The 26,283-nt window shown below is 38.5% G+C and overlaps 2 protein-coding genes across 2 annotated transcripts in view; both read left to right on the forward strand.

Annotated features, from left to right (window-relative positions):
• Window positions 1–249: 249 nt before the first annotated feature.
• TMPRSS12 (transmembrane serine protease 12) overlaps window positions 250–26,283 on the forward strand; it is a gene marked incomplete at both ends in the record, with an annotated part of 30,933 nt that continues 4,899 nt past the window's right edge. The window contains 3 exons of the mRNA XM_079715679.1: window positions 250–457; window positions 1,155–1,350; window positions 15,637–15,905. Of these exons, the coding sequence (XP_079571805.1) occupies window positions 250–457; window positions 1,155–1,350; window positions 15,637–15,905 (673 nt within the window). The remainder of the gene's footprint in view (window positions 458–1,154; window positions 1,351–15,636; window positions 15,906–26,283) is intronic.
• On the forward strand, window positions 4,746–5,245 carry LOC307060856 (large ribosomal subunit protein uL29m-like; the record flags this gene model as incomplete). Its single annotated transcript, XM_079715680.1, has 1 exon — window positions 4,746–5,245. The coding sequence occupies exon 1, from the start codon at window positions 4,823–4,825 to the stop codon at window positions 5,243–5,245; it is 423 nt and encodes a 140-aa protein (XP_079571806.1). The 5' UTR covers window positions 4,746–4,822.

Here is a 26,283-nt window from a genome sequence, read left to right on the forward strand (position 1 = left end):
TTTCCGCAGCCTCACAGCCCTCAGCCCCCATCAAAACCCCTCGCCTACTTCGCTTGCGTGGCGTCGCCCCCCACCCCGCCCCCCGCACCTAGCTAGCCGCACAGCTCCCGCATCTCCCACTTCGCCCACCTCCTCTGCCAGGCTGCTCAGGCCGAGGGCCCACAGGCTCGCGGGGTGGGGGGAGGGGGCGGGGGCGGGGGGAGCGGGCAGGAAATGCCTGCCGCTATCTTGCGCACCAGGAGTTCCGACATGGGGCTGCGGCTCCTGAGCGCTGCTCTGTTGTTTCTGGGGGGCGCTCTCATATGCTCAGAACACTACCCACTCTCCGAAAGGAGTGGGCGCGGCTCCTCGCGGGAACAGGCCGGAGGTCGGAGGTGGCCTGAGGCCATGAGTGGGAGGCCCAGGGCGCAGAAAGAGCACCAGGCCCCGGAAGAGGAAGGGTTGAACGCAAAGGGCAGTATCTGTTCGTTCTTCTCTTTGGACAGTCGTCCTTGCCTTTTTCCCACTTAAGTAGTATTTGAATTTGGGGCCCTCCTTTTCTGTTTTTCCAACTGCCTTTAACTAAAATTTACGGATCCAAGCAGTCTGATTTTAATGACTGTAGTAGTAGTAGTACTAATAGTAAAAGTGCCAGACACTGCTGAGTCTGTATATGCGCCTCAACACATTCTGGGGTTTGTCATTCCCATTTTACTGACTAATAATTCATTAGAATTCAAAGATGAAAGGGCTGTTAGGTGACTTTTTCATACTACAGTTAAGAAGAATTAACCCAACAGGTTAAATGGCAAGTATTAGAACTTGTAGTTCTTGGTTGACCAGTCCCAGGCTCTTTTAGTGGCCGTTTCACACAGGGAAAAATGTGATACCTGGCCAGAGAAGCTTACCTCATTGTTGTACTTCTCAGGAGAAGAGTTTTAAAATTGATGAATTGTGCTGATTTAATGTCTTTCTATTTGTAAGTAAGCAATTAAGCCATGTTTGTCTTAACTCTCTAAGATTTTTTTTCAAAATATGGGCATGGCTTAGGTATCCAGCTTGCTTTATGAGTTTTTTAAATAGGAATTTCAAATATTATATTAACGTGTTAAGATTATACAGTAATACATATAATAATATATTCAGTCCAAATAATATATCATTTTTATTTTTAGATTGTGGAACAGCACCACTTGCAAATACGTTCAAGGGGTCTCGCATTGTAGGGGGCACAGAAGCTCAAATTGGTGCATGGCCATGGCTAGTTAGCCTACAGATTCAGTCTGGCAGATATCTTGCTCATGTATGTGCGGGAAGCTTAGTGAAAAATAGATGGGTCCTCACGGCTGCCCACTGCACTAAGGACACTAGGTATGTATTCAGAACAGAACTCTTATTTTATTCTCTTGGGGGATATTTTGAAGTGGCAGAGGACCATTTGACTTCAGCCATGTTCAGTTAAGCGATATGTTTCCAAGTAGCTATAATGCCTTATACTGAATAGTACACTGAATATTTGTTGAAATAAGTCCTTTAAGTCAGAGGTCAACAAACATTTTCTGTAAAGACAGTAAATATTTTAGGCTTTGCAGGCCATACTCAACTCTGTCACAGTAGAACCAAAGTGGTCATAGATGATACATCATTGAATGAGTGTGCTGTGATCCAATCAAACTATTTATGAACACTGAAATTTGAACAAAATCCTATTTTGTCATTTTGGGTTTTCCCCAACCATTTAAAAGTGTAAAAAACATTCTTTGTTTATGGGCTATATAAAAATAGGAGACAGGCCAGATTTGGCCTGTGGGTTGTAGTTTGTTGGACCTTGCTTTAAATAATAAATAGCTTTTCTTTTAGCTTTAAAAATTATTGTATTGTAATCATGTATTTGTCTTTCTCACCATTAGATCATGGTGAGACAAGTCCATGAAGACAAGGACTACATGTTTTATTTTGTATTTCTGGTACTAATACAGGAGTTGGCCTACTTTATAGGAGACATAATAAATATTTATTGAGTCTATGGATGATGTCAGTCTTAGAGAAATAGATTTACTACAGTTGTAATAGAACTTTATGACCCTCCTAACATTTAAAATGAAGCTCTAAGATAAATACTGTGGAAAACCGTGGTACCTGTCATACAGTCTCTCTTTAGTCTCTAATTTTTATGAGCTACCTCGGAGAAGAATGAAAAGTCTCTAAGAAAAACTAACAACAACTTCAAAATTCAACTGAGGGTAACTGGCCTGATGGGGTTCTTAAGGTTTTAATCTTTTAATCTGTTTACCACATTTTTAAAACATGCATTTCAGTTCCATAAATTGGCCTCTTAAAGAACAGAGATCAGAAAAATGGGAAGCTATTAAGGTAAACCCAAGGGTATAGAAAAAGATGTAGAAAAAAGCTTCAGAGTTAGAAATCAATTCTGGTCTTTCAGGTGTGGGTGTTTTACAACTCTTTTCTAAAATGCTGTCTTTAAGTAAAAACTGCTTTTCAACAGCTTTCAAACCTTAAACCAAGGAAGGAAAAGCCTGCTTGGTATGGTTTGAAGATTCTTGGAAAAGCTCTTCTCACCTATTAAGTCCTGATATTGTGCCTTTACTAGTCTGTTCCTTTGACACGGTGGGGAGAACAATGCATTTGGAGAGGGGCGACCTGTATCCTAGTCCTCCTCTGACACTTTGTGGTGCAGTGGCTTTAAGTAAGATTCCAGAACCTACTAGATATACCACCTTGGTCAAATAATATAGCTTTGTTACATTGTCATAAAATCTTAGAGTTCAAAGAGGTATTTTAAAGGTGTGGTTCAATTCTCTGTCCTGTATATGAATCCTTCTTAAAATATTGAAGTAAAGGGTTCTCTAGTCTGAAATAATTATTGCTTTAATGCATTGAGTCAGGCATTTTTTCAGACACAATTTCCACTACTCTTCACAACCACTCTTTGCTGTAGGGAGACCCTGACTGGAAAGCAGTGAAATCAGGGATCAAATCCAGGTGTGTCATAATGAAAATCCACACACATAACCATAACTATATCATTTGGCTCTCTACTTGAAACACCTCTTGTGATGATGAACTGCCACCTCGGAAAGAATTTCATTTAAATTTTGTGCTTTATTTCTTAGAAAGCCTTTCCTTATGTTGAACTAAGTGTCTTGATTTTCATTCTGCCTTCTGAAGCCATATATATTAAACCTCATTACTCTTCCAAGCATATGAAGATAATACTAATATTCCACTTAACAGTTCTCAAGGCTAAATCTTATTGATATTTTTACCCCTTTACTCAACAAACATTTACTAAATGTATATTATATACTAGGGACTGGGCTAGGTGCTGAGGAAGTCGACATTACTGAGGCATAGTCTGTATTTTTCAGGAGTACTTCCTGTTTCAGAAGACTCTGCTACTTCTAATCCTGTTCCCCCTCATTTCCTAAACCTTGCACCATCAGTTATCCCTTATTCCTTCTTATAACATGAAGGACCTGCTCTGAGATTAGGTACTGTTTAAGAATGTTACGTATAACTCTATATTTTAAAAAAGCCCTCTGAGATAGCTGTTATCTCCACTTCACACCTGAGGAGTCAGAGATCAGAGATATTTGGTAATTTTCCCAAGATCACATTGCTGTAAAGTGGCAACCTATTGATTTAAACCTAGTCTCAAATCTATAGCTGTTTCACTACACATCATTGTCTCTTTAGTATTTTTCAATATTTTCCTCTTGCTTCTTCCCTACAGCCTTCAAACATGTTTAGGTCACCTCATCGTTATTTAGCAAACAAACAAACCCTACCTGTTTCTGTTCTTCCTTTCACTACTAGACTCCTTGAAAGAAAGACTCCCTTTTGTTTCACCTGCATTGACTCATAAAATCCCAATTGCAGTCTGATTTTTGTAGCTAGAACACCCTATTAAAGACCCACCTCGGGCTTCCCTGGTGGCGCAGTGGTTGAGAGTCCGCCTGCCGATGCAGGGGAAACGGGTTCGTGCCCCGGTCTGGGAAGATCCCACATGCCGCGGAGCGGCTGGGCCCGTGAGCCATGGCCGCTGGGCCTGTGCGTCCGGAGCCTGTGCTCCGCAACGGGAGAGGCCACAACAGTGAGAGGCCCACATACCACAAAAAAAAAAAAAAAAAAAAAAAGACCCACCTCTATGCCAAATCCAATGACCTCTTCTCAATTCCCATCCTATTTCATCTGTATAACATTTGGCAAAGTTGACTGCTGTTCTACCTCTTTTTTTTTTTTTTTTTTTTTTTTGGCCATGCCACATGGCTTGTGGGATCTTAGTTCGCCAACCAGGGATTGAACCCGGGCCCTCAGCAGTGAAAGCTTGGATTCCTAGCCACTGGACTGCCAGGGAATTCCCTCCTACCTCTTTTCTTGATTTTTAAGACACCACTATTCTCTACCTTAAAAAATTTTTTTCCTTATTCCTTGAGTCTTTGTCTTCTTTTAAATGGCAGTATTTTCAAGAGTTCCACCTTCTATCCTCTTGCCTTATCGTCTGTACTCTTCCCTAGAGATGTCTCATCTACTTCTGTTTTAGGAGTCATCATGTCCTGGCAACTCCCAAGTCTCTCCAGCTGAGTCGTATTTCCAGCTCCCTACTATACATATATATTGGAGTCACATTCCCAACAAGTCCAAACATGAACTTTTAAACTCTTTCCTCTAGAGAAGAGTCTCGGCAGCCCTGAAGGCTTTCAGGTGGTTAATAAGTCCTCAGGCCCCTGCTAGCACAGGGAGCTTCATGGACCTGTCAGCAATTAAGGAACAAAAGTAATGAAGATTTACATAAACTTTGGTATGTTCTCCTGAAAGAAACATGCTCCTAACTCTAGATCAGGAGGCTAAGCGGCAGAGGTTGCCAATGCCAAGTCTGAAGCGGTTAGAAAAGGTAGTAGATTCCATGGATGCATTAGATAAAGTTGTCCAGGAAAGGGAAGATGCCCTCAGACTTCTTCAGACTGGTCAAGAAAAAGCTAGACCTGGTTCTTGGAGAAGAGACATCTTTGGAAGAATCATCTGGCACAAGTTCAAGCAGTGGCCTATACCTTGGTACCTAAATAAAACAAACAATAGAAAACGATTCTTTGCAGTGCCATACGTGGAACGTTTTGTCAGACTGAGAATTGAGAAACAAGCCTGCATCAAAGCAAGGAAGACAAGTTTAGCAAGCAAGCAAGAAAAGTTTCTTCAGGAAAAGTTTCCACATCTTTCTGAAGCCCAGAAATCAAGTCTTATCTAAGATATCTGAACTCTTAATTTACCATTTTGTTTTTCTTGGATTACAATCTGTATACAAAAGTGAATACATACTAAGTGGTTTATAAATAACTTGTGTTTTTAGTCAAATGACTATCAACTGGGACTACCCTGGTGGCGTAGACGTTAAGAATCTGCCTGCCAATGCAGGGGACACAGGTTCGAGCCCTGGTCCAGGAAGATCCCACATGCCGCAGAGCAGCTAAGCCCGTGTGCCACAACTACTGATCCTGTGCTCTAGAGCCTGCGAGCCACAACTACTGATCCTGTGCTCTAGAGCCTGCGAGCCACAACTACTGAGCCCGCTTACCTAGAGCCCATGCTCCACAACAAGAGAAGCCATCGCAATGAGAAGCCCACGCATCGCAACGAAGAGTAGCCCCTGCTCACTGCAACTAGAGAAAGCCTGCGTGCAGCAACGAAGACCCAGCACGGGCAAAAATAATTAATTAATTAATTTTTAAAAAATGACTATCAACTGTTCTAAGTGTTATTATGGCATGCTAAATCTGGAAGTGGTCAAAATCAGGTATAAAGTTTAGATTAAATTCCCATCTTATTAAAAAAAAAAATCTTCCCTCAATTCTATCCCTTCTCTATTTTCTCAGATAACAGCCTCACCAACAGTTCCATTACCTTGACAGCTGACTCTCTCTGTGCAGTATCTCTTAAATTTGCTTCTTTTTGTCCCCCAATACTCCCCACTGATGAGAAGTAGATTCAGAATATCAGTCTCCATATCCCTAGTTCACTACTTACACTATTACTATAGTAACTATCTGAATGAGTGTGAAGTGGTATCTCATTGTGGTTTTGTTGTTGTTTTAATTTATTTATTTATTTATTTTTGGCTGCATTGGGTCTTCATTGCTGCGCGCGGGCTTTCTCTAGTTGAGGCGAGTGGGGGCTACTCTTCGTTGCAGTTCATGGGCTTCTCATTGCGGTGGCTTCTCTTGCTGTGGAGCATGGGCTTTAGGTGCTCCGGCTCAGTAGTTGTAGCTCACAGGCTCTACAGCACAGGCTCAGTAGTTGTGGTGCATGGTCTTAGGTGCTCCACGGCATGTGGGATCTTCCCGGACCAGGGCTCAGACCCGTGTCCCCTGCACTGGCAGGTGGATTCTTAACCACTGGGCCACCAGGGAAGTCCCTCATTGTGGTTTTGAGTCACATTTCCCTAATGATTAGTGATGTTGAGCATCTTTCCATGTGATTTCTGGCCATTTGTATTTCTTCTTCTTTTTTTTTAAAGGTTTATTTTATTTTTGGCCACACCATGTGGCATGCAGGATCTTAGCTCCTGGGCAAGGGATTGAACCCGTGCTCCATGCAGTGGAAGCATGGATTCTTAACCACTGGACCAACGGGGCAGTCCTGTATTTCTTCTATGGAGAAACGTCTATTCAAGTCCTATGCCCATTTTTGAACTCGGCTGTCTGGGTTTTTTGTGGATGTTGAGCTGTAGGAGTGTTTTATATATCCTAGATATTAATCCCTTGTCAAACATACGATATACAAATATTTTCTTCAATTCTGTGGGTTGTCTTTTCACTCTCTTGAAAGTGTCCTTTGATGCACAAGTTTTTAATTTTGATCAAGTCCAATTTATCTATTTTTTTTCTTTTGTTGCCTGTGCTTTTGGTGTCATATCCAAGAATCACTGCCAAATCCAATATCATGAAGCTTTTCTTCTGTGTTTTCTTCTAAGGGTTTTATAGCTTTATTCTTATTTTGGTCTTTGTTCTATTTTGAGTTAACTTTTGCATATGGTGTAAGGGTCCAATTTCATTCTTTTGTATGTAGATATCTAATTTTCCCAGCACCATTTGTTGAAAAGCCTTTCCTTTCTCCACTGAATTATCTTGGCACTCTTGTTAAAAATCAATTGGCCACATATGCAAGGGTGTATTTCGGGGCTTTCTATTCTTTTCCATTGGTATATATATCTGCCCTTATGCTAGTACCACACTGTTTCAGTTATTGTAGATTTTCAGTAAGTTTTGAAATCAGGAAGTATGGTCCTCCAACTTTATTCTTCTTTTTCAAGATTATTTTGGCTATTTGGGGTCTTCTGATATTCCACATGAATCTTAGGATGGGTTTTTTATTTCTGCAAAAGCATCACTGGGATTTTTATAGGTATTTCATTGAATCTATAGATCATTCTGGGTAGTACTGTCATTTTAACAATATTAAGTCTTCCAATACATGAACAAGCGATGTCTTTCCATTTATTTGTCTTCTTTAATTTCTTTCAGCAATGTTTTATACTTTTCAGTGCATATGACCTGTTTTTTAATCTTACAGTCTGAATATAAATTGAAATAGGTAAGTAAAATAAGTTGATTTAGCCATTCTATGTCTTTTGATTGGAGAATTTAATCTGTTTACATTTAAAGTAATTATTGCTAGGTAAGGACTTACTATCACCATTTATTAATTGTTTTCTGGTTGTTTTGTAGATCCACTGTTCCCTGTTTCTTAGCCTGCTGTCTTTTTTGTGTTTTGATGTCTTTTGGTATCAGTATGCTTTGACTTCTTTATCAAGTCCTTTTGTGTAATTGCTACAGGTTTTTACCTTGAGTCAAGAAGCTTACATAAACTATCTTAAAATTATAACACACTTTTTTTTTTTTTTTTTTTTTTGCGGTACGCGGGCCTCTCACTGTTGTGGCCTCTCCCGTTGCGGAGCACAGGCTCCGGACACGCAGGCTCAGCGGCCATGTCTCACGGGCCCAGCCACTCCGCGGCATGTGGGATCTTCCCGGACCGGGGCATGAACCCGTGTCCCCTGCATTGGCAGGCAGACTCTCAACCACTGTGCCACCAGGGAAGCCCCTATAACATGCTATTTTAAGATGTTAGCAACTTAACTTCAATAGAATTCCTAAACTTTACACTTTTGCTTCTCCTCCACCTCACATTTTAGGTTATTGCTGTTATGATTTACATATTTTTTATATTATGTAACTAATAGATTAGTGTTGTTATAGTTATTTTTACTATTTTAATCCCTTTAACTTTTAAAGTTGTAAGTAAATTATGCACCACTATTACCAAATTACAGAATCTAAGTTTGGCTATATATTTACCATTACCGGTGAGTTTTGCACTACCTTTTAATGTCTTTATGATGTTAATTAGTGTCCTTTTACTTTCAGTCAAAAAACTTCCTTTAGCATTTCTTGTAAGGCTAGTCTAGTGGTAATGAACTCTCTCAGCTTTTGTTTGTTCAGGAAAGTCTTTGTCCAACAATATGCTGCCTACGAGGGACTCACTTTAGCTTTAAAGGCACACATAGACTGAGAGTGAAGGGATGGAAAAAGACATTCAAGCAAATGGTTACCCCAAAAAATCAAGGGTAGTTGTACTTATATTAGACAAAACAGACTTTGAATGTAAATGGTAAAAAGAAACAAAAAAAGGTCAACACACAATGATAAAGGGGTCAATCCATCAAGAAGGTATAACAATTGTAAATATTTATGCATCCAACATTGGAGCACCTAGATATATAAAGCAAAAACTAACAGAGTTACAGGGAGAAATAAACAGCAATTCGATAATAGTTGGGGACTTTAATATCCAACTCTCAACAATGGACAGATCATCCAGATAGAGAATCAATAAGGAAATAGCAGATTTAAATAACACTATAGACCAAGATGGACTTAACAGACATACGCAGAACATTCCAACCAACAGCAGCAGATTATTTCTCAAGTGCACATAGAACATTTTCGAGGACAGACCATATGTTAGGCCACAAAACAAGTCTTAGCAACTTCAAGAAGATTGAAACCATACCAAGGATCTTCTCTGACCACAATGGCATGAAAGTGGAAATCAATAAAAGAGGAAAACTGGAAAATTCATGACTACATGGAAATTAAACAACACTCTCTCCTAAAAAAAAAAATACCAGTGGATCAAAGAAGAAATTAAAAAGTATCTTGAGACAAAAATGGAAACACAACTTATGCAGCAAAAGCAGTTTTAAGAGGGAAGTTCAGAGCAATAAATGCATACATTAAGAAGCAAGACGGGGCTTCCCTGGTGGCGCAGTGGTTGAGAGTCTGCCTGCTGGTGCAGGGGACACGGGTTCGTGCCCCGGTCCGGGAAGATCCCACATGCTGCGGAGCGGCTGGGCCCGTGAGCCATGGCTGCTGAGCCTGCACGTCCGGAGCCTGTGCTCCGCAATGGGAGAGGCCACAACAGTGAGAGTCCCACGTACCGCAAAAAAAAAAGAAAAAAAGAAGCAAGACGATCCCAAATAAACAACCTACCTCTACACCTTAAAGAACTAGAAAAAGATGATCCTAAAATTAGAAGGAAGGAAATAATAAAGATTAGAGCAATAATAAATTAAATAGATAACAAAAAACAATATAAAAGATTAACCAGGGACTTCCCTGGTGGCGCAGTCGTTGAGAATCCACCTGCGAATGCAGGGGACATGGGCTCGATCCCTGGTCTGGGAAAATTCCACATGCCACGGAGCAACTAAGCCTGTGCGCCACAACTACTGAGCCCACACACACCTAGAGCCTGTGCACTGCAACTACTGAGCCCATACGCCACAACTACTGAAGCTTGCATGCTCTAGGGCCTGCGTGCCACAACTACTGAGCCCGCGTGCTGCAACTACTGAAGTCTGTGTGCCTACAACCCATGCTCCACAACAAGAGAAGCCACTGCAATGAGAAGCCTGTGCACTGCAATGAAGAGTAGCCCCCGCTTGCCACAACTAGAGAAAGCCCGCACGCAGCAACGAAGACCCAATGCAGCCAAAAATAAATAAAATAATAATTAAAAATAAAAGATTAACCGAAATAACAGTTGGTTCTTTGAAAAGATAGACAAAACTGAGAAACCCTTAGCTAGCTTTACCAAGGAAAAAAAGAGGGAGGACCCAAATCAACAAACTTATAAATGAAAAAGGAGACATTACAACTTATACCACAGAAATACAAAGGGTCATAAGAGGCTACTATAAACAACTAGATGCCAACAAACTGGATAACCTAGAAGTAATGAAAAAAATCTTAGAAACATACAACCTACCAAGACTGAATTAGAAAGAAACAGAAAATCTGAATAGATCAATTATAGTAAGGAGATTGAGTCAGTAATCAAAAATTTCCCGTAGAAGAAAACCCCAGGACCAGATGGCTTCATTGGTGAATTTTATCAAATGTTTAAAGAAGAATTAACACCAATCCTTCTCAAAGTCTTCCAAAAAATTGAAGAGGAAGGAACCTCCCAAAACTCATTTTACAAGGTCCAGCATTACCAATACCAAAGACAGATAAGGACACTACTAGAAAAGAAAACTACAGAACAATATCCTTGATGAATATATATGCAGCATTATCAACAAAACACTAGCAAACCAAACTCAGCAGCACATTAAAAGGATGCATTGTTCACCATGATCAAGTGGGATTTATCCCTGGGATGCAAGGATAGTTCAACATGTGCAAATCAATCAATGTGATACATTACATTAATAGAATGAAAGAAAAGAATCATATGATCATTTCAATAGCCACAGAAAAAGCATTTGACAAAATTCAACATCCATTCATGATAAAATACTTAGGAAATTAGGCATAGAAGGAACATATCTCAACATAAGAAAGACCATACATGACAGGCCCACAGCTAACATCATACTCAATGCTGAAAGGTTGCAAGCTTTTCCTCTAAGATCAGGAACAAGACTAGGCTGCCCACTCTCACACTCCCATTCAACATAGTACTGGAAGTCCTAGCTAGAGCAATAAGGTAAGTAAAAGAGCGACTTCTCTGGTGGTCCAGTGGGTAAGACTCCACACTCCCAATGCAGGGGGCCTGGGTTCGATCCCTGGTCAGGGGACTAGATCCCACAGGCATGCTGCAACTAAGAGCCCACATGTCACAACTAAAGATCCCACATGCCACAACTAAGACCTGGCACAGCCAAAATAAATAAATAAATAAATATTTTTTAAAAAATAAGGCAAGTAGGGCTTCCCTGGTGGCGCAGTGGTTGGGAGTCTGCCTGCCGATGCAGGGGACACGGGTTTGTGCCCCAGTCCGGTTAGATCCCACATGCCGCGGAGCGGCTGGGCCCATGAGCCATGGCCGCTGAGCCTGCATGTCCGGAGCCTGTGCTCTGCAACGGGAGAGGTCACAACAGTGAGAGGCCCGCGTACCGCAAAAATAAATAAATAAGGCAAGTAAAAGAAATAAAAGGTATGAGAACTGGAAAAGAAGTAAAATTGTTTCTATTTGCAAGTGACATGATTTTATATATAGAAAATCCCAAGACACAACCAAAAAACCATTAGAACTAATCAAAGAATTCAGTTGCAGGGTACAAAATTAGCACACAAAAATCAATAGCATTTCTATACACTAACAATGAATTCTCTGAAAAAGAAATAAAAGAATTGATTACATTTACAACAGCATCAAAAACAATAAAATACTTAGGAATAAAGAAGACACTAGCAAATGGAAAGGTATGTTCATGGATTGGAAGAATTAATATTGTTCAACTGTCAATACTACCAAAAGCTATCTATAGGTTCAATGCAAGCCCTATCAAGATTCCAATGGCACTTTTTGCAGAAATAGACAAAACACCCCTAAAAATTATGTGAAATCAAAAAAGACCCCAAATATCCAAAGGAATCCTGAATCCTAAGAACAAAAAAACCAGAGGCATCACACTTCCTGATTTCAAAATATACTATAAAGCTATAGTAATTAGAACAGTATGGTACTGGCATAAAAACAAATAGACCTTGGAACAGAATTGAGAGCCCACAAAAAAACCCCAAGCACATACAGTCAACTAATAATTGACAAGACAGCCAAGCATACTCAGTGGAGAAAAGAAAGTCTCTTCAATAAATGGTGCTGGGAAAATTGGATATTCACATGCAAAAGAATGAAACTTGACCCCTATCTTGTACCATTAACAAAAATTAACTCAAAATGGAGTAATGACTTAAATGTAGGACCTGAAACCGTGAAACTCCTAGAAGAAAACACAGGGAAAAAAACCTCCTTGACATAGGTCTTGGTAATGATTTTTTGGAAATCATACCTAAAGCACAAGCAACAAAATAAAAAAACAAGTGGGACTACATCAAACTAAAAAAAAACACACAGAAAAAGAAAACATGAACAAAGTGAAAAGATAACCTATGGGAAAAATATTTGCACATCATCTATTTGATAAGGCATTAATATCCAAAATATATAAAGAACTCATACAACTCAATAGCAAAAAAATAAATAATCCAATTTTAAAAATGGGTAAAGGATCTGAATCGACATTTTTCCAAAGAAGATATATGAATGGCCAACAGGTACGTGAAAAGATGCTCAACTCACTAGTCATTAGGGAAATGCAAATTAAAACTGCAATGAAATATCACCTCACAATGGCCACCATCAAGGGAAGGATGTGGAGGAAAGGGAACACTTGTGCACCACTGATGGGAGTGTGTAAATTGGTATATCCACTATGGAAAACAGTATGGAGGTTCCTCAAAAACTTAAAAATAGTACTATCACATGATCCAGCAATTCTACTTCTGGGAATATATCCAAAAGAAATGAAAACACTAACTTGAAAAGATACCTACACCCCATTTCATAGCAGCATTATTTACAACAGCTAAGACATGGAAATAATCTAAGTGTCCACTGATAGACGAATGGATAAAGAAGACGTGGTGTGTGTGTGTGTGTGTAATTCAGCCATAAATAATGAGGAAATCCTACCATTTGTGACATTGAGGATGGACTGTGAAGGCATCATGCTAAGTGATATAAGTCAGACAAAAAAAGACAAATAAATACTGCAGGATCTCAGTTATAAGTAGAATCAAATAAAAATAAACAAACAAAAATTCCCCACCAAATTCAGAGAAGGAGATGAGATTTGTGGTTGGTTACCAGAGGCAGGATGTGGGGGGAGGGGATAGTGGAGGAAGGTGGTCAAATGGTACAAACTTCTAAGTAAGGACTAGGAATGTGATGTACAACATGATGACTATAGTTAACACTGCTGTATGATATAGGAAAATTGTTAAGAGAGTAGATCCTAAGAGTTCTCATCACCAGCAGAAATTTTTTCTTTCCTTTTTATTGTATCTATATGAGATAATGGATGTTAACTAAACCTATTGTGGTAATCGCTTTACAATATATGTAAATCAAACCAACATGCAGTACACGTTAAACTTATACAGTGATGTATGTCAATTATTTCTCAATAAAACGGGAAAAAATTTTAATTCAAGATAAATTGTATACATTTGGAAAAGAAACATCATTATCTAATTTTTTTTTTTTTTTTTTTTGCGGTAGTCGGGCCTCTCACTGTTGTGGCCTCTCCCACTGTGGAGCACAGGCTCCGGACACGCAGGCCCAGCGGCCATGGCTCATGGGCCCAGCCGCTCCGCGGCATGTGGGATCCTCCCGGACCGGGGCACAAACCCCTGTCCCCTGCGTCGGCACGTGAACTCCCAACCACTGCGCCACCAGGGAAGCCCAAACATCGTTATTTAAAAGTAGCTTATGTGACAAAGGGAAAGAGAGGCATGGACATATATACACTACCAAACGTAAGGTAGATAGATAGTGGGAAGCAGCCGCAGAGCACAGGGAGATCAGCTCGGTGCTTTGTGACCGCCTGGAGGGGTGGGATGGGGAGGGTGGGAGGGAGGGAGATGCATGAGGGAGGGGATGTGGGAACAGATGTATATGTATGACTGATTCACTTTGTTATAAAGCAGAAACTAATAAAAAAAAAAAAGAAGTGAAAAAAAAATAAAAAAAATAAAAGTAGCTTAAAGCATTTAAGCTACAATTTCTTTTTAAACACAATAGAACTAGGACTGTATAAACATTTTTACAAACTTTGTAGAGGTTACCTAGTCCAATTTTAAGATAGCTAATTATCTTCTATTTCCTTGGAATAAATTCTAGGAAGTAGAATTGCAGTGTCAAAATCAATGCAGCTTTTATAGGCTATTGGTACATGCTGCCAGAGTGCCTATCTATTTACATTTTCCTCAGTGAATAAGAGTAACTTTGTTCCTCTGACTCTTGTCTGCACTGAGCATAATCATTAAACACACACACACACACTCTGCCAATTTGAAGGGTGAAAGGAATTTCGGCATTTGTAAATTTCACATGCAGTAAGTATTAACCACTTGGGGTTTTAATTGTTGATTTTTGACCTACAGAAGATTTTTTGGTTTGGTTTGATTTCTGCTTGCTTTTTGCTTTTAAAGACGTCAAGATCCATTAGCTGCTTCTTTTATATTTAGTGTCATGCTTTATAAAGTCCTTTCTCACAGAGATATAGTCCAGTGGAATGTTGCAACTTGCTCAAATAGAATTACAAAAAGGCAAAATTGTGTTTTCACAGAGATACAGTCCACTGGAATGCATAAAGTCCTTTCTCATAACAATGTTATGTATTCATCTCTATTTTCTTTCTGGTTTAATTTTTAAACTTCTCATCCTAATTTAATATCCAAATGTTTCATTCTAAAATTTCAAAAATTTGTAAAAGTAAATAGTTTAATGAATTCCCATATGCATAATATGCAGCTTCAGTTTATCAACTCATGGCTGATCTTGTTTCATCTTTATTCTTGCCAACTCCCCCTCCAATTATTTTGAAAGAAATCTCAGACATACCACTTTATGTATCTCTAAAAGATAGGAAGTCTTTATCTAAAAGCTTTGTGCGTTTAAATATTTAATCCATTTGGAGTTTATTTTAGTGTTTAATAATTTTCAGGGATTTAAGTCTATTTCACTTTTCAAACTAGTTTGTTAGTTAGCTAGTTGTCCCAATACCATTTATTGAATAATTCATCCATTTGTCCATTGGTAAGAATTGCTACCATATATTAAATTCTCATGTACCTGAATCCGTTTGGGACTTTCTGTCCCATTGATCTTTTTCTCTTTTCCTACATCACAATATTTAGGTTTTTACTTGCTATGACTTTGTCACATGAAAGTAGGATTAATTTTTTTGTTATTAATCTAACATGAGAAAAACAAAAACTAGTGGGAGATTAAGAGGGGCTTCCCTGGTGGCGCAGTGGTTGAGAGTCCGCCTGCCAATGCAGGGGACACGGGTTCGTGCCCCGGTCCGGGAAGATCCCACATGCCGCGGAGCAGCTGGTCCCGTGAGCCATGGCCGCTGAGCCTGCGCGTCCGGAGCCTGTGCTCCACAACGGGAGAGGCCACAACAGTGAGAGGCCCGCGTACCGCAAAAAAAAAAAAAAAAAAAAAAAAAAGAATATTTACTTAGTTAAATACCTGTTTAAGATAAGAACATTTACTTTCTTTCAGAGATCCTGTAATGTGGAGAGCTGTGATTGGAACTAATAACATAGATGGGCGTCAGCCACACTCCAAGATGATGAAAGTTAAAGCGATCATTATCCATCCAGACTTCGATGTGGAATCTTATGCAAATGATATTGCGCTTTTTCATTTAAAAAAAGCAGTGAGATATAATGATTATATTCAGCCTATCTGTCTACCTTTTGGTGTTTTCCAAAGACTGAACCGAAACACGAAGTGTTTTATAAGTGGATGGGGAAGAACAAAAGAAGAAGGTAATTATGATCTGAATTTTGTTGATACAGATTTTCCTGATTATTCGTAGAGGGTGAATATGTATGTCTTTATCTCTTTATATCATGAGTTTGAACAAGAGGTCTTTATAAACCAGTGAAAAGGAAATGTCTTTTTTAATTCTCTCTGTTTTTTTCCTTGCTTGTGGGAGAGAGAAAATTATCTTCCAAAGCAGAAACAGAGACTTCTTTTGTTATACATGCCAAGATACTTAAACCTTTAGACATTCTCAGAGAGAATGATGGCTTCCAAGTATTTCTGTAGTTTCTGAGACTCTTAGGTGATGAAGCAAGCTCTGTAGCAGATTTGCTTATCTTAAATAATAAGCTTCTGGCTATAAGGAATCAAATTTAGTATCCTTTTTATTTAGTGCACTGTTTAGTATCAAACAGGTTGATTGCCATGTATGTTCTTTAGTGCACAAAGAGGCACAAATCGTTGACTGACTGAACTAATGGGAGGAATGAAAAATGTAGAAAACAGTCTCTGCCTTTGGTAATAACAACAGCTACCATTTGGGAGCATTTACCATGTTTTAGGCCCCGTTCTAAATATATTACTTTATTTTATCTTATCCTCCCAATATTCCTATTAGGGAGTTAATGTTATTATTCCCATTTAACAGACCAGGAATTATGAATCTTAGAGGTTGAGAAGCTGGGACTCAAATATAAGTTTTTTTCTTTATTCTAAAGCCTGAATATTTAAGTACTACATTAAATACAATCTGCTCCTGAGGGAATTGAAGTCTGTTTAGCAATATATGAGATCAAGTGCTGAGACTCTTTTTTTTTCTATTCTCCACCAAACCTAGCCATTTAAATATTTGTGGATTATTTAGATAGGATAGAAATAAATGTATGAAAAGTCTGTGAATTATTATTTTTCTTTTTTTCTCTGTGAATATTTTCTAAGGAAGATAAGGAAAGTGCCATGGTGCAGGAAAAAGAGCATGGGCTTTAGAATCACAGACCTAAGTCTGAATCTCAGCCTGGCCATGTACTAGCTGAATTACCAGGGGCAGGTTATTGAATCTTTTACAACAGTTAGAACAATGATGATAGGAGCAACTACTATTTATTCAGGGCTAGGTACTAAATAAAATACTAAGCATTTTAATGTATTTCTCATTTAACGCCCCCAACAACACTATAAGAAATATTATAATATGGGTGAATAAACTGAGTTTTAAAGAGATTAAATAAATTGCCCAAAGTTACACAGCTAACTAAGTGAGGAGTCAAAAATTCAAGCCTAGGTCGGCCTGCCTCAAAACCTCACGTGTTTCCATTATATTATATCATCTCTCACAATGTCATACATTTTCATGATCTGTAAGATGAGAGCAACAATACCTATCAGAGAGTTGTTTTGAGGATTATATTGGCTCTCCAGCAACATGGCAGATTACACGCACACACCAACCTTCCCACAGAAAACTATTAAAGAGAGAAAATGCATAGGTCAGGGACTGAGTGTGAAGACAGGAACTTAGATAACTGGAGCACAAAAGCTGCCTTTCATCTTGAGGGTATTTGTCAAATTGGTAACATTGAATATTGATTTCTGTGGTTTCATAGGCTTTCAGAGGCTTGAAGAACAAAGCCTGCTTGAGTGTGTGTGGGGAAACACTCATAAAGCTGGAGCTTCAGGGCTGTACTCTAAAACTGAGTCAGACTCAAGACCCAGCTGCATAGTTCATATATACATAGTTCATTTCAAATATGATATAGGTAGATTGAAAGTAAAAGGAGGGGGACTTCCCTGGTGGCACAGTGGTTAAGACTCTGTGCTCCCAATGCAGGGGGCCTGGGAACTGACCCCACATGCATGCCACAACTAAGAGTTCGCATGCCAGAACTAAGGAGCCGGCGAGCCGCAACTAAGGAGCACACCTGCTGCAACTAAGACCTGGCACAACCAAATAAATAAATAAATATTTTTTTAAAAAAAGAAAGTAAGTAAAAGGATGGCAAAAGACATACCATGGTAACATTAATCAAAAGAAAAGCTGGAGGGCTTCCCTGGTGGCGCAGTGGTTGAGAGTCCGCCTGCCGATGCAGGGGACACGGGTTCGTGCCCCGGTCCGGAAGATCCCACATGCCGCGGAGCAGCTGGGCCCGTGAGCCATGGCTGCTGAGCCTGCGCGTCTGGAGCCTGTGCTCCACAACGGGAGGGGCCACAACAGTGAGAGGCCCACATACCGCAAAAAAAAAAAAAAAAAAAAAGAAGGAAAAGAAAAGCTGGAATAGGGGAAAAAAAGGAAAAGAAAGCAGAACTGGCTACATTAATATCAGATAAAGTAGACTTAAGAGCAAAGAAAATTACCAGGGACAGTGAAGAACATAACATAATGATAAGGGTAAATCCACCAAGGAGACACAGCAATCCTAAGTGTGTAACCACAGAACAGCAGAGATACAGTTTCTTAAAAACATATGTGAACATACATACACTTAAGATATAACCCAGCAATCACACTCCTAGGCATTTATCCCAGAGAAATGAAAACATAAGTCCGCACAAAAACCTGTTCACAAATGTTAATAAAAGCTTTATTTGTAATATCCCCAAACTAGAAAAACCTAAACGTCCTTCAATAAGTGAATGATTAAATACACTATAGTATAGCCTTAATATGAAACATTACTAAGCAGTTAATAGGAATTCACTATTGATATACACAACAATTTAGATGGGTCACAAGCACATTATGCTTAGTGAAAAGAAGCAATTTTCAAAAGGTCACATACTGTGTGATTCCATTTATATAACATTCACAAAAGGACAAAATTATAAAGATGGAGAAGAGATTACTGATCGCTGTGGGGTAAGAAGGTTAGATAGCATGGAGATCTTTGTGATGATTGAATAGTTCTGGATCTTGATTGTGGTGGTGATTACATGAATCCACATACGCCATAAAATGGTGTAGAACGAGACACACACACACACACACACACACACACACACACACACACACACACACATTGTTCCAATGTCAATTTCTTGGTTTTGATATTGTACTTCAATAATACAGATAGAACCATTATAGGAAACTGGGTAAAGATTACACTGACCCTCACTGTACTTGCTTTGCAACTTCCTGTTAACTATAATTATTAGTAAATAAAGTTTTTCTAAAAAATGAATCATACATAACAAAAGCATCCTCAACCCCCACCCCACCCCCAGGATTGCTAGGAAAACTGCTTAATGGAAGACAAAAAATGAAGAAATTTTCCCAGAAAATATGTAACTACAAATACCACTCATATGCCCCAAATCACTCTGAGTAGACGAGAAAGCCTCAAGGTTAGAATTTAGTTTAAGTAGTTCCTGGACTGTTAATGTTCTCTAGGTGCCTGAGAGAATCAAATGCCAATAATTTGTGTAGAAACCCAATGTCATCTAAAACCTCAAAGAATTTCACCAAAGTTTCAAAGAAAATGGATTATAATTTTTTAAATTGCTAAACACCAAAGGAAACAAGGCACAACAGACATCAGAATAAGACCTACAAAGATTTCAGATACCAGAATCATCAGATAATATATTTTAATGTTTAATGGGACTTCCCTCGTGGCCCAGTGGCTAAGGCTCTGTGTTCCCAATACAGGGGGCCAAGGTTTGATCCCTGGCCAGGGAACTAGATCCCACATGCCACAACTAAGAGTTCTCATGCTGCAACTAAAGTTCCAGAATGCCACAACTAAAGATCCTGCATGCAGCAACGAAGATCCCACATGCTGCAACTAAGACCTGGTGCAGCCAAATAAATACATAAATAAATATTTTTTAAATGTTTAATATATTGATATTACAAGAATAAAAGATGTGCTTAAAAAAATGAAAAGTAAGGAGATGTGAAAAAGAACCAAATAACTGTGACAATTAAAAAATACAATAATTGAAATAAATTCAATGGCTAAAGTAGTACCAAGTCAGAAGGAACTTAGGATTCCCAGATTAAAATCAACTAAATATCAGTTCACAATCAAAGATCACTAAACACATAAGGAAACAAACCATAATTATGAAAGTCAATAGAAATAAAACAACTGATAAAGCCCCCCCAAAGATCTCAGATATTAATATTTTAGATATAGAATATAAAATTAGTATATGTGAATTGTTCAAAGAAATAAAAGAGTAGAATTAAAAATGAGTGACAGATGATCTAGAGTGATCAGGCAGACTTAAAAGAGAACCAGGGCTTCCCTGGTGGCGCAGTGGTTGAGAGTCCACCTGCCGATGCAGGGGACACGGGTTCGTGCCCCGGCCCAGGAAGATCCCACATGCTGCGGAGCGGCTGGGCCCATGAGCCATGACCGCTGAGCCTGCGCGTCCGGAGCCTGTGCTCCGCAACGGGAGAGGCCACAACGGTGAGAGGCCCGCGTACTGCAAAAAACAAAAAACAAAAAAGTAAAAGAGAACCAAACAGAATCTTTAAAACTGAAAAATGTGGGCTTCCCTGGTGGCGCAGCGGTTGAGAGTCCGCCTGCCGATGCAGGGGACACGGATTCGTGCCCTGGTCCGGGAAGATCCCACATGCTGCGGAGCGGCTGGGCCCGTGAGCCATGGCCGCTGAGCCTGCGCGTCCAGAGCCTGTGCTCTGCAACGGGAGAGGCCACAACAGTGAGAGGCCCGCATACCGCAAAAATAAATAAATAAATAAATAAATAAATAATACTACTTTAGGGACTTCCCTGGTGGTCCAGTGGGTAAGAATCCACACTCCCAATGCAGGGGGCCTGGGTTTGATCCCTGGTCAGAAAACTAGATCCCGCATGCCACAACCAAGAGTCCACATGCCACAACTAAGAAGTCCGCATGCTGCAACTAAAAGATTCCACATGCCGCAAGGAAAATCCCACATGCCACAACTAAGACCCGGCACAGCCTAAATAAATATTTTAAAAAAATAATACTTTAAACAATGTTATGCTCTCAATTTTAATACTTAAACAAAATGGATAAATTCCTAGAAAATTCTAACCCAAACTGACTAACTAAATAAGAATAGTCCTTTAAAGAGTAAAAGAACTTAATCAGTAATTAAATTTTTTTCAAAAATAAAACACCAGAACTCAGACCAAGTGAGTCAACCATAATTACCAGCAATTATTTAAGTATTATATAAATATCTTTATAAAGAATTCAGAAAGAGAGAACACACCCTGACTCAGTGTATGAGGATAATAATCATCTTGATGCCCAAATTAAGTAAGTATAGTACAAGAAATGCCAGTATCATAAATGTGGATATTCCAAATTATCAGCACACCAAATCTATCAAGAATAGTATAAACAAAAAATTTAATTAATTAATTAATTTTAAAAAAGAATAGTATAAACAGAATTCCACATAACCAAGGTGAGTTTAACTAAGGCAGGGGTCCCCTACCCCTGGGCCACAGGCTGGTACCGGTCCGTGGCCTGTTAGGAACCAGGCTGCACAGCAGCAGGTGAGCAGCGGGTAAGCGAGCAAAGCTTCATCTGTATTTACAGCTGCTCCGCATCACTCACATTACTACCTGAGCTCTGCCTCCTGTCAGATCAGCGGTGGCATTAGATTAATAGGAGTGCAAACCCTACTGCGAACCGCGCATGTGAGGGATCTAGGCTGTTGCTCCTTATGAGAATCTAATGTTTGATGATCTGAGGTGGAGCTGAGGGGTGATGCTAGCACTGGGGAGCGGCTGCAAATACAGATTATCATTAGCAGAGAGGTTTGACTGCACAGAGACCATAATAAATCAATTGCTTGCAGACTCACAAAACCCTATTCAGTGAGTGGCAAGTGAAAACAAGCTCAGGGCTCCCACTGATTCTGCATTATTGTCAGTTGTGTAATTACTTCATTATATATTACAATGTAATGATAATAGAAATAAAGTGCACAATAAATGTAATGCACTTGAATCATCCTGAAACCACTCCCCCCACTGCTTCCGGTCCATGGAAAAACTGTCTTCCATGAAACCGGTGGTCCCTGGTGCCAAAGAGGTTGGGGACCACTGAGCTAAGGAATTCAGGGTGGTTTAATATTAGAAGTTTCTTAATGTAATTCACCATATTAACTGATTAAAGGATTTAAAAATACCCCGTGATTATCTCAATAGGTGCTGAAGAAACACTGTTAACAACTCATAAGTCTAGACATAGAAGGAAACTTCCTTAACCTGATAAAGGTTATCTACCTCTACACCAAACATCATTACCACAGAAAAACATTTCCTTTAAAATCAGCAGTGATTTCCCCCACTATTACCACTTTTATTCCATATTTAGTAGAGCTTCTACCAAGTACAGTAACACGAGAAAAAGATGCAGAAGACATATGACTTAGAAAGGTAATAACAAAACATTCATTATTCACAGATGATGTCATTATATTAAAAAAGAATTTATAATCCACTGGAATTAAAAGAGTCTAGTAAAGTGGCCAGATATAAAAGCAATATACCAAAATCTATTTCATTCTATACAGGATCAGTAGTTAGAAAATGTAATTTTAAAAGTAACAGATGTCACACCCACAAGGATGACTTATCAAAAAGTTAGACAAGTGTTGATGAGGATGTGAAGAAATTAGAACTCTCATACATTGCTGGTAGGAATATAAAATGGTGCGGCTGCTTTGGAATACATTTTGGCAGTTTTTCAAAAATTTAAACATATAAATTACCTTATGACTCAGCAATTCCACTCCTAGGTAGATACCCAAGAGAAATGAAAACATATGTCCACACAAAAACCTGTATTTGAATGTTCACAGTAGCATTATTCATAATAGCAAAAAAAAGAATACTACCTAAATGTCCATCAACTGATGAATGGGTAAACAAAATGTGATATATTCATACAATGAAATATCATCCAGCCATAAAAAGGAATGAAGTACTGAAACCTGCTACAATCTTATGCTAAGTGAAATAAGCCAGACACAAAAGCCCACATATTGTGTAATTCCATTTATATGATGCCATGTCCAGAATAGGCAAATCATAGAGACAGAAAGTAAAGCAATGGTTAGAAATAAACTATAAACAATGAAATTAAACTATAAATCAATAACAGAAAGATAGCTGGAAAATTTAAAAATACATGGAGATTAAATTGGATAATAGTATTGGACCAGTGTTAAATTTCCTGATCTTGATAAATGTACTTTTGTTATATAAAAGAATGTCCTTGTTCTTAAGCAGTACACACTGAAGTATTTAAGGGTATGGGGGCACAATGTCAGCCATTCACTCTTAAATGATTCAGAAAAATTTATACACATACACATACAAATGATTGTGCAGTGTGACAAAAAGTAAACAACTGGTGAATCTGAATAAAGGGTATTTGACAATTCTTGGTAACAAAAGTTAATGGAAGTCAACATATACAATAATACCAAAATGATTAGGTAGCTAAAAACAAATCCAACAAAAGATTGCAGGCCTTTTATAGAAAAAAGTCCTAAAACATTTTAAAAAGACATTAAAGAATATCTAAGTAAACAAAATGGTATAGTTTATGCCTCAATAGGAGGACTCAGTTATCAGAAAGATGTCAATCTATACTCCCTAACACCATACACAAAAATAAACTCAAAGTGGATTCAAGACCTAAATGTAAGACTGGACACTATAAAACTCTTAGAGGAAAACATGGGAAGAACACTCCTTGACATAAATCACAGCAAGATCTTTTTTGATCCACCTCCTAGAGTAATGGAAATAAAAACAAAAATAAACAAATGGGACCTAATGAAACTTCAAAGCTTTTGCACAGCAAAGGAAACCATAAACAAGACGAAAAGACAACCCTCAGAATGGGAGAAAATATTTGCAAGTGAATCAACAGACAAAGGATTGATCTCCAAAATATATAAACAGCTCCTGCAGCTCAATATTAAAGGAACAAACAACCCAATCCAAAAATGGGCAGAAGACCTAAATAGACATTTCTCCAAAGAAGACATACAGATGGCCAAGAAGCACATGAAAAGATGCTCAACATCACTAATTATTAGAGAAATGCAAATCAAAACTACAATTAGGTATCACCTCACACCAGTTAGAATGGGCATCATCAGAAAATCTACAAACAACAAATGCTGGAGAGGGTGTGGAGAAAAGGGAACCCTCTTGCACTGTTGGTGGGAATGTAAATTGATACAGCCACTATGGAGGACAGTATGGAGGTTCCTTAAAAAACTAAAAATAGAATCACCATATGACCCAACAATCCCACTACTGGGCATATACCCAGAGAAAACCATAATTCAAAAAGACACATGCACCCCGATGTTCATTGCAGCACTGTTTACAATAGCCAGGTCATGGAAGCAACCTAAATGACCATCAACAGACGAATGGATAAAGAAGTTGTGGAACATATATACAATGAAATATTACTCAGCCATAAAAAGGAACGAAATTGAGTCATTTGTTGAGTCGTGGATGGATTTAGAGACTGTCATACAGAGTGAAGTAAGTCAGAAAGAGAAAAACAAATATCGTATATTAACGCATGTATGTGGAACCTAGAAAAATGGTACAGATGAACTGGTCTGCAGGGCAGAAGTTGAGACACAGATGTAGAGAACAAACGTATGGACACCAAGGGGGGAAAACCGCGGTGGGGTGGGGATGGTGGTGTGCTGAATTGGGCGACTGGGATTGACATGTATACACTGATGTGTATAAAATTGGTGACTGATAAGAACCTGCAGTACAAACAAACAAACAAAACAACTAATACTAAAACAAAAAAAGTTCCTCCACAGATAAAACTATCAAGTTGGATGTGTCTTCCAGATTTTTCCTCTATAAAAATGATCATATATTATCATCATTTCCATAAACAGAATCACACAGACTGTTCTGAAACTTACTATTTCATGTGATATCAGGGACTTCCTTCCATGCAGGTCTGCGTTTCTACTTTGTTCACTTTTTTTAAATAAATTTATTTATTTATTAAAAAAAAAAAAAAGAAAGAAAGAAAGATGTCAATTCTATCTGAAAAACTGAAAAGCACCAGGTAACGATAAACCCTAACATGAGTTTTAAGACAATGAAAAAGCTCATTCTAAAAGACCTAAGAATAGCCAAGACACTCCTATGGAAGAAAAAAATGTTGGAGAAGTTGCCATCCAGAAATCAAGGTTTATTCTAAAGCTATGGTAATTGATCAGTGTTGTATTTGTGCAAGAATATTCTAAGCGACCAGTGGAACAAAATAGAAAACCCAGACATCTACTTCTGGGCTCTCTCCTATTCACTTTGAAAATCTCTGGTTATTTTGAATAGCCCTACACCAATACCACACTGGATTAGTATTGTTCATAAATTGGGTGGTAGATTTACAGGTGTTCATTTCATTATTATATCCTATAACTTATATGTTACATATATATTTTTATATACAGCTAGTACTACTTCAATTATTTTAAAATAAAGTGCAGAAATGTGGCTGGCCTCTAGGAGCCTCGATCCAGGAATCTGGATGCCATTAGACATATTTAATTTCTATTTCCTATTCCTATTCTCTCTGTATGTTGATTTTACTTTCTCAGGCTGCCTGTCCTCATAAGTCTGGAACTATGGCTGTAGACTGATTTGAATTTATAGCTAAACAGTCATGTGACTAGGGTGAAACAGATTCTTCTCTGGAAGCTCCAGTTTAAAAATGCTGGATAAACATACTGCATGAGAATATGCCATTCTTGAAAATACTGGTGTGTGGAAGAAAGTTTCATATTTACAGCCAACATTACAGCCATACTGGAAATAAGTGAAGAATATTATTAATAATCTTTGATTTAACATTTTTATTATTAAAACATTATAACAATAGTGCAGAATATTTGAAAAATAGATGGGGAAATATATAATCCCACTATCATTAAATAAGTTACAAACGATTTTATATGTTTCCTTTCGGTCTTCTCTACATAATTGTATATAGCTGTCATAATAGCCTGCATTCTATTTCATGTACTTATTTTTCACTTAAGATATTAAAGGTATTTCTACATTGCTAAAATTAAATTAAATTAAAATGCTGGATAAGTATTCCAATTGGCTAGGCTTATACCAAATATGGTCACCTCTAGACCAATCAGCGCAACCAGAAGAATGGAATTCTGTGAATGGAACAGTTGGGTCATTTACCCACTTGCAGCTAAGGGCAAAACGTCTATTACTTGAAAAGCTAGGGAAGAATGTGGGGCACACAAAATATTCAGCTACCACATGTGACAACTGCAACTCTGAGACAGGCTGATGAGAAAAGATGCTGCTGTTACAGTAGCTTTTCTATGGATAAACCTTAAAATGATCTGTCCTTTAATAGTAC

Source organism: Hyperoodon ampullatus, assembly GCF_949752795.1.
Source record: "Hyperoodon ampullatus genome assembly, chromosome: 11".
Classification (NCBI taxonomy): Eukaryota; Metazoa; Chordata; class Mammalia; order Artiodactyla; family Ziphiidae; genus Hyperoodon; species Hyperoodon ampullatus.